An 8593-nucleotide genomic window follows, 5' to 3' on the forward strand; every position below is an offset into this window, starting at 1 on the left:
CCCCTCTGCAAGCGCGGGGATCGCGGCTCGGTGCCGCGCCGGGGGCCGGGCTGCCGGACCCCACCGGACCCCGCTCCGGGGGCAGGGGGGCTCCGGGGACAGGGGGGCTCTGTGGAGAGGGGGCACCGGGGGCAGGGGGGCTCTGTGGAGAAGGGGCACCGGGGACAGGGGGCTCCGGTCCCGGCCCTCACGGCCACCGCCCCCGGCGGGGCGGGGCCGGGCTCGCCCGACGCGTTTCGAACGGACCAACGGGCGGCGCGGGGGGGGCGGGAGCGCGCAGGCCCCGCCCGGGACTTTAAAGCGCCATTTTGTTCTGGGCGCAGGACATCGATCGCTGCTCACACCCGGCGGGCGCCCCGGCGGCGGCCGGAGCCTGCCTTCGGTGCTGCCTCCGCTCTGCCTTCGCTCTGCCTTCTCGGCGTCTGTCCGCCACCCCGTCCCGCTGCCTCCATGACCCGCAGTAGGAAGCAGGCGGCGCTGGAGAGAGGAGCCGGGAAGATGAACACAGAGGCGGGGAGCGCCGCGGCGGCGGCCGCGGGAGCCCGGGCGGCGACGCCGGCAAGGGCAGCCGGCGGCGAACCGGCGGCCGCCGCCTGGGGGCTGGAGGGGGAGGCGGAGAAAGTTGTGTACTCGCGCTCGCAGGTCTCCTTCGCCGGCACCAAGGCGCTGGGCGACGCCCTCAGGCTCTTCATGCCCAAGTCCACGGAGTTCATGAGCTCCGACTCGGAGCTGTGGAACTTCCTCTGCAGCCTCAAGCACGAGTTCTCCCCGGTCATCCTCCGCAGCAAGGACGTCTACGGATACTCCTCCTGCCGCGCCGTCGTCCCTGACCCGCCGCCGCCCTCGGAGCGGCCCCGCCGCCGCGCCGGCAAGCGGCGCCTCCCGGCCGCCGACGCCAAGCGCCGGGCCGGGGCGGCGGGCGGCAGCGCCAAGCGGCGGCGGCGGCGGCGGCGCCGCAGGAGGGAGCGGGGTAGGCAGCGGCCCGCGGCCGGTGGCCCCCGCGGCCAGGAGGAGGCGGCGGCGGAGGCGCCTGAGCCGCCGGGCCAGCAGGCGGACAGCGAGCAGGGCAGCCCGGCGGCGGCCGCCTGGGAGCCGTTCGACGGCAAGTCGCTGGAGGAGATCTGGAAGGCGGCCACCCCTCGCCTCACCACGTTCCCCACCATCCGTGTGCGGGGCAGCATGTGGAGCCGGCGGAGCCTGGCGGCGGCGCGGCGGCGGGCGCAGCGGATCCTCGGCGTGGACCTGTCCCCCGTGGTGCGGGTGCGCCGCTTCCCCGTGGCACCGTCCTGAGCCCGCGGGGGCTCCGCTCCCCGCGCCTCACCTTGGCCGCGGTGCGGACAAAGAGACCGGTATCAGTCACCTGTTTACATTGCTTTTGTCTGGATCGTGTTCTGCTGCTGCACTTTATGGGCCGCTCGGGCGGCGCCGGGCCCCCCGCCGCACGGGGGGCGGCCTGCCGGGCCCCGGCCTCGCCCCGGGCTGGGGCCGCCTGACAGGTATCACGCGTGGGGACCAAGTTCCACTTCCACTTTTTTTTCTCTCCCATTGGGCTACCTCACTGGTCCAGAAGTCCACCCAAGAAGTTATTTTCCAAAGGAACTTACTTTCATGCTTGTATAATAAAGCACCATCTAATTCTTGCTATTTTTTTTTTCCTTTTCCCCCTTCCCCTTTTCCGATGGATTATGTATGCTTTGTGGTGTTGCACTATTATGTGCTCAGGGTATTTTGAATCCCAAGCATTCCCAAGTTTCAGTTTACTCTGATAAAGGATGCGTAAAGAATGGAGGTTCAGGACTTGTGGCTGTTCCTGATGGTGCAAAAACTTTTTAAATTTTAATTTCATGAGTTTAGTGATATATAAAGATGTATCGCGCAGTATAATTGTTACACTTTTGTATCTAAAATCATTTTTAAAGTTTTCTAGTTGAACTAAGTATTTGTTTCTATGGAGCACCTAAAGATAGAATCATCCTGATATTTTATAACCCTGTTTGCTTTAGGGAAGCTCATTTGGTCAACCTAAGTGAACTTAATAAAAGTCAAAGAACAAATGGTGTTTCAGTTCAATGAAACTGCGCAGGGATGGGTTCCTGGTGAAGTACAGCACTGCTGAGGCACTCTGTGTCAGTGAGCTCTGGCTTTGAGAGGAATGTAACTGCTTATCAAAGCAATATCTTGGTGTCTGGAGGTGAGCTATGATCCAGCATTGGTACTGACAGCCATAAGTGAGAAGCTTGCATGACACAAATGTGTCACTGAAGTGCCTCTCTCTGCAGAAAGAGTAAAACTCAATACCTGGTTGCTCGATAACAAACTAACACTCGTCCTGTGGTTGTGAGATGGTTAATGATGGGTAATGGTGTTTAATGTAATTACTTGCACATAATTATTTTTATAAACCTTTCTTGGGTTCCACAGTAGACTGATGAAAAATTCATTATGTAGCTTGGTTATTTTGACTGAAAAATAACATGTAGTCATTTATATGATAGGCAGTCTCTCTTTAAGCCAATTTATTAAAGGTTTTTTTAGCTCTTAGGCTTTGCAGTTGGTGTGTGAGAAGCAAAGGTGTGTGTGTGAGGGAGAAAGTGGTTGATTATTCTCTTTTTACATTAATTTTTTTATACTTGCAAGAGGGTTAAGAAATGCTGGATAATGCACAGCTTATGTTCCAACTATCCTGGCAGATGGGACTAACCAGTTTTCATGGTGGAATGAACAACCTCACAACTTGCTTATTGAACAATTGGTGATTTAAAATTTCTGATGTCTCTTGACTCCTCGTTGCCTGCCTTCAACAAAGGCACTAAGACATCTTGATGATGTAGGGGCTGCTTGTAAAAACTTGCCAGTGTTAACGTAAAGCAGACAGCTTCTTCTGAAAACCTGTATATTTTGTTGGTTTTTTCTTACGTAGTGAAACTGCAAGCTCCTTATTCTTCCAAACTAATGCTTAATCTATTCTACATCCATTTGGCTTTTGAAATTGTTTACATAACGTTAGACTGTCTGCCGATGGCTGCAGTAGTGCCACGTTGCATTTCAGAAGTGAATGAAAGTTCAAGGGTGCATGTTGTTGTGCTGTTCCTCTGGGTATAATACCTGCCTAACTGTAAAAGCAAAATTGGGTTGATTTAAAACCCAGTAAGGCAGGCTGCAGTTACCAGGTGCTGAGGCTCCAGGTATTTCAATTTTGAAATTCTACTGCAGATACACAAGAGTATCATTACTGGTTCTTAAAGTGTCTAGGTGATTTCAGTGCTCCTGTCAGGTTGAGGTTTCTTTAGTATTATTTTCAACTCTGTAGAAAGATGATAAAATTAAGTATCTGGCTTGTGCAGATTCTTAACTCCTAATCAGATGCAGGACAGGCTAGGTCAGATTTCAAGGGTGAGAGTTAAGGCTGCCAGAGGTATGATGTGGGAGATACTGTATTGAATTTGTGCTGCATTGTTTGGAGGCATATCCTGAAATGTTCTATGTAAGAACAAAATATAGTGAAGTAGCTTACAACTCTGTTGAGTGACTCTTGCTCTGAGGGCTCTATGAGTAAGATTTGCTGATTTTTCTCTGGGTTGTGCTTGGACTTCTTGGTTTAGAAGTGGAAGCTTTATTGGGGGTATAGTGTGTTTTGCTGATACCCAGTTAACATGTTGGGTTGAAGTCTCATTTATGTCTGAACTCCTCTGACAGCTGCATTTACAGATTATTATCTGAGCTATTTCAGTCTGTGAAGTCAGTTAAGAATGGGACATCTTTAGCTGGGTTTTGTGGCGATGCAATGAGCTGAAATAGCTCAGCAAAGGTTCTGACTACAGGATGGGGTGTGAAAGCCAGCAGGTCACAGGGAAACCAGACCAGCTTATTTCATGATCGTATTCATGGCAGTTTGTGGCAATCCAGGACAGAATTGTCTGTGGTCCAGTTTCCCCCATCTTTTTTCCTCTCAAAGGTGCTATTCCCACCTACCTCTCTGTGTTCATCTGAGGAAACTAAGCAAACAGAAAGCTTTGGTTTTAGCTTTGGCTTCTGTTCAGCCTTCTTGCCGTAGACCAGATCTGGGGGAGGTTGGGAAGGGGTGTGTGCTTTTGCCACAATATTGAGTTAGATAATTATAACATGGTGGCAGTAGAGTTTTTTATGAAAAGGGATGATACTATTTTTGTACTCTACATATATGTGTGATGTTGGAGTCAGTGTAATGGATTCGACAAACCTCTGGTCTGACTCCATGTGGCTGTTCCTGCACCCACTCTGAGCAGTGTGAGATGCTTGATTTAACTCAGTGGTTTCAACATCCTGTCACATGGACCTAGTTCTGAGACTGACAAAATTCTTGCCCAGAATAAATCCAGTGTACAATGCTCATTCTACTTTAGTCAGCATGGATAGTCTCATATTAAACAGGAATTTTGTGGTGGCCTCTGTTGCTGGTTCCCTCTCTTATGAGCTCCCTTTATAGAATATGAGCTATTTTTTTTTACTAGATCTGAATTTTCAACCAGTCACTCAAAGGTTACTGAACTTCAAAATGTCACAGAGCCAAAAAGAGTTGGACGATGGCTCTGGATGTCATTTGAGGCGACCATTGGTCCAGCATGTTGCCTGGTGTAGTCTTTACATTCAAGAGGCAGTCCTTTCCTCTGAGTCATTGCACAAATACATTGTTCAGGACTAAGCTAATAAAAGGAGAATGCAGTGCAAGACTCTATTGTTACATAAAAGTTTTTGCATCAAAGGATCAAAGTGTACAACTGGTCCCTGAAACCCTCTGTTACTGGTCTTTAAACAACAAAAAGTCTTAATATGCCCAAACCCTGTGCAGAGCATCATTGCAATTGTAGAAGGCAGTTCTAGTACTTGGATTTTGCCTTGGAAGGGTAGGGAATATTGTGTGTACCTGTATTTCCTTGCCTATCAGAAGCAAAAGGCAGAGTGAATCTGGTTTAAAGATTTCAGCATTGATCCCAAATAATTGTTCACTTACTGCTTCTTCAGCAAGGTGGAGTCCTGGGCTCTTTATACTGTTTAAAATAGTTGACTTGTGGTAATATATGTTGGCTCAATGCTGTACTTCAAGTCCAAAATTTGCATGCCTATGAAGCCAGTAATACAAAAAATGTCTCTATTTCCTTTTGGCCCAATGGACCAACACCCAAATTTTGATTTGTATGTATGAGTGAAACCAGTGATTTGGGGTTGAACAGAAGCTTTTGTTTGATTTGACATGCTCAGGTTTTGCTTATGTCTATAAACACAGGAAATCTGGAAGCAAAGGACTAGATTGACAAGAGTGAATGGAAATGCCTCATGGAAATGAGGCAATTCATATAGAGAAAGAAGATAGATCCTAGAAATCCTGGACTTCAAAGACACAAATTTCAGTGCCCCCTTTGTTACACTTTTAAGGGTGAACTTTGAAGTTCTGTGTTGTGGAGAACCATGCTATAACAGTTTGAACCACTTAACTCTGTACAATAAATACTCCCTAAGTGAGAAAAGATTACTGAATATGATAGTTTTAGGGAACACCTTGCTGCTTTATTCACTATTTATTTTAGTTGAGCATAACTGCCTTAACCAAAAAGACTGAGGCAAACCCATCCCAGAGTATTCTGTGGTAGGGAGTCTGCTCAGGTGGTGATTGCAAATGTGGGAGTGCTCCTGAAGGTTTATTCCTAAACTATAATGAGGCATCCAGTATATGTGGTGGTAGGACTATGTAGGAGCATTTTGGAACACATCCCTAATCAAGGCAAAGCTATTTTTTCATACTGTAAAAATAAAGCACATATATAGATATCTAATCAGTGTTAATACGTAAATAACTTCATAAACTTACAAAAAATTTCTTGCCAGTATTTAAAAAAATGTTTTCCAGAGTTGATTCCAAGAATAGAGTCTTATTTATCCATTTATTTACTGTAAAACTCCTCACGAAACTGCCTAGTAATAGTACTCAACATTATAGGAGATGGAAGAAGTGGGCCTTCATTCATTCATTTTTACTCAAACATGTGTGCAGCCAAACAGAAAAGTCTGTGGTTCCCTGCACTTTCTGCTGGGCTTTGAGAAAGCTTCCACTTTGGTTTTCTTTCAGCCTCCTTATTTGAGACTATAGAAGATTAGCATTGATAGTGTCAAAGGAGAGCCCAGTCTCTTGAACTGCTCTCATTGTTCTGGGTTTCTTGTGTTTGAGTCTGTGTGATCCAAGATGCCTTTTCAAAATATTTTTGAGAAAGAAGTCTCTTTCCATCTCCCCATGAATTCCTAAAAATTCTAAAATGAAGATACTATGTTATTATTATTTTTTTCTTTTCCAGTTGAGTGGTTGAAATAACAACCATCCACTTTATACATCCCAGAACTGTTAAAGTAGTTTATAGCTGAACTTATCCCATGTCTCTGTAAGGTAAATGGTGAAAAAAGAACATATCTTTCTGAATTGACTATGCATGTCCAATTATGTAGGAAGCTGGCTCCATAAAATTTCCCCCTCTAAGGGTAAGTGTCTACTCAGCTGAAGGGAATTTGTGCACAGTTTGGGACCAGCAATGCAAGTTTTCTTGAAATAGGGCAGAAAGTGTGGGTTAGGGCATGGTCCCCTATCCTGTCCTGTCCTTACCCTTTGTTCTTCCCAAGCTCTGGTTTAAGGTTCCAAATAGCAATGATTTCCTAAGTATAACTATATAATTATGAATAGCAAAGGCTAAATTTTACAGATAGTATATAGAATTATGGAAGCTTGTAATTAATAATAGTGTATGTATGTATACATGCATACATGCACTCAGCCCCCAAAGCAGTTCTCCTAAAGAGGCTTCTGTTGTAGGTTTTATCTGTCCAATGCCATTGGAACATATATTCTAAAAATGCCCCATATATGTTCTAAAAATGCCCCATATTTTCATGGGTCAAGAAAACTGTCCCAAGGCCATAGAAATCCCTCCTGGAATTTACATTTTGTGCTTCCTAATGACTAACCCATCCAGAAATGCATTTCCAACAAGGTTTCTATAGACTTCTGCCTCATGGTAAGTGCACTAATACTGAAAAGTTGTGGTATAATCTCCACTTAGCACTTGTGATCTTGGGAGGTTGTGAGGGGAATTCAACTCTTCCAGAGGAATGGGTATCCGATTTTTCTTTTACTTTTCATGGTGACAGTTTGAGGGAGGAAGCAACCAGAGGCAGAAAATCTTAAACCCAATCTTTTTTCTTAGGAGAAATACTGAAGTGCAGTTCCTGCTGCTGTTGAGTGGCCTTCAGCAGGAAGGGTCACACAGTGCAGTCACAAAATGCTTTCCAGTTAAGTACTTTTCCCAGGAAAAAACCCAGAGCACCTTATCCTGTGAACAGACAGAAACAGTGCAGTGCTGATTCTGAGTGGGCTTTAATGTGGTTGTAAATGTCAGGTGTGGTTTTTCATAGAAATTCTCAGTACTTTGTAGCTTATGCTATACTAAAGGAGTAGTCAGATTTTCTTTTCATTCCTAGATCTTTCAAGAAATTCAAGGTTTAAATCTTTTAAGAGCTGCCCAGCCTATTTTTTTCCCCCAAGATATATCAGTTGCTCAGGAAGTTGTGCCTGTGGAACACAAAATAACTCAGGTTGGAAGGGATTTACAGAGGTTAACCTTGTCAAACAACGTCCTCTACAAGCAAGAACAGATAAAAGATGTTTTGAAAAGCAGTCCTTTAAAGGCATCCTAACTACTCATAAAAGAGAAGGAATAGGGAGAGAATTAATTAGAAACAATACAGGGACAAATTTTCCTGTATTGAAATGTATCCCAGGGTCCTGAGGGAACTGGCTGATGGCATTGCCAAGCCACTCTGTCATATTTGAAAAGTCATGGCAATCAGGCCAGTCTTGGAGATTGGAAAAAAGGAAACATCACTCCTATTTTTAAAAAAGGGAGAAAGGAAGAGCCAGGGAAGTGCAGACTGGTGAGTCTTTTCTCTGTGCCTGGGAAGAGCCTGGAGCAGGTCCTCATGGAAGCAATGTTGATGTGCACGTGTGACGGAGGGGGGATCTGAGGCATCACCAAGGGCAGGTCATGCCTGACCAGTCTGGTGACTGCAATGGTCAAGGGAAGACCAACCAATGCCATCTACCTGGAATTCTGTAATGCTTCCAACACAGTCCCACACAACATCCTTATCTCTTAATTGGAGAGATGATTTTGAAGGGGTGGACTGATTGGTGAATAAGGAATTGGCCAGACAGATGCAGCCAGAGAGCTGTGGTCAATGACAGGTTGGAAGGGGCTTTGAGCAGCCTGGTCTAGTGAAGGCTATCCCTGTCCATGGCAGGGGGATTGGAACTAGATGACCTTTAAGGTCCATTCCAACCCAAGCAATTCTATAACTCTATGAAATCCACAATGAAAAAAAAGATGGTGCTAATCTTTGATATTGTAAAATCTGTACATTGTGACCATAATGTCATTTGGAGCTTTTTATCCTCTCATCTTGTATGATAAAATTAATGATGCTGAACAGAAACATCCCAATACTTATTTCTGGACAAGTGGAAAGAGGTAGAGGAGAAAGTGGAGAACATTTTTGTCATTTTTTTTTTTAATTG

At 45.9% G+C, this 8593-nt stretch overlaps 1 protein-coding gene across 2 annotated transcripts; it reads left to right on the top strand.

Annotated features, from left to right (window-relative positions):
- The first annotated feature begins 421 nt into the window (after positions 1-421).
- On the top strand, positions 422-2579 carry CCDC71L (coiled-coil domain containing 71 like). Of its 2 annotated transcripts, XM_058805821.1 has the most exons (3): positions 422-941; positions 979-991; positions 1027-2579. In XM_058805821.1, the coding sequence occupies exons 1-3, from the start codon at positions 451-453 to the stop codon at positions 1288-1290; spliced, it is 768 nt and encodes a 255-aa protein (XP_058661804.1). In that variant the 5' UTR covers positions 422-450; the 3' UTR covers positions 1291-2579. The 2 variants fall into 2 exon arrangements, with proteins under 2 accessions (XP_058661804.1, XP_058661803.1); XM_058805820.1 differs by having other exon boundaries at positions 422-2579.
- The last annotated feature ends 6014 nt before the right edge of the window (positions 2580-8593 follow it).

This window comes from Ammospiza caudacuta, chromosome 5 (assembly GCF_027887145.1).
Source record: "Ammospiza caudacuta isolate bAmmCau1 chromosome 5, bAmmCau1.pri, whole genome shotgun sequence".
NCBI classification, from domain to species: domain Eukaryota; kingdom Metazoa; phylum Chordata; class Aves; order Passeriformes; family Passerellidae; genus Ammospiza; species Ammospiza caudacuta.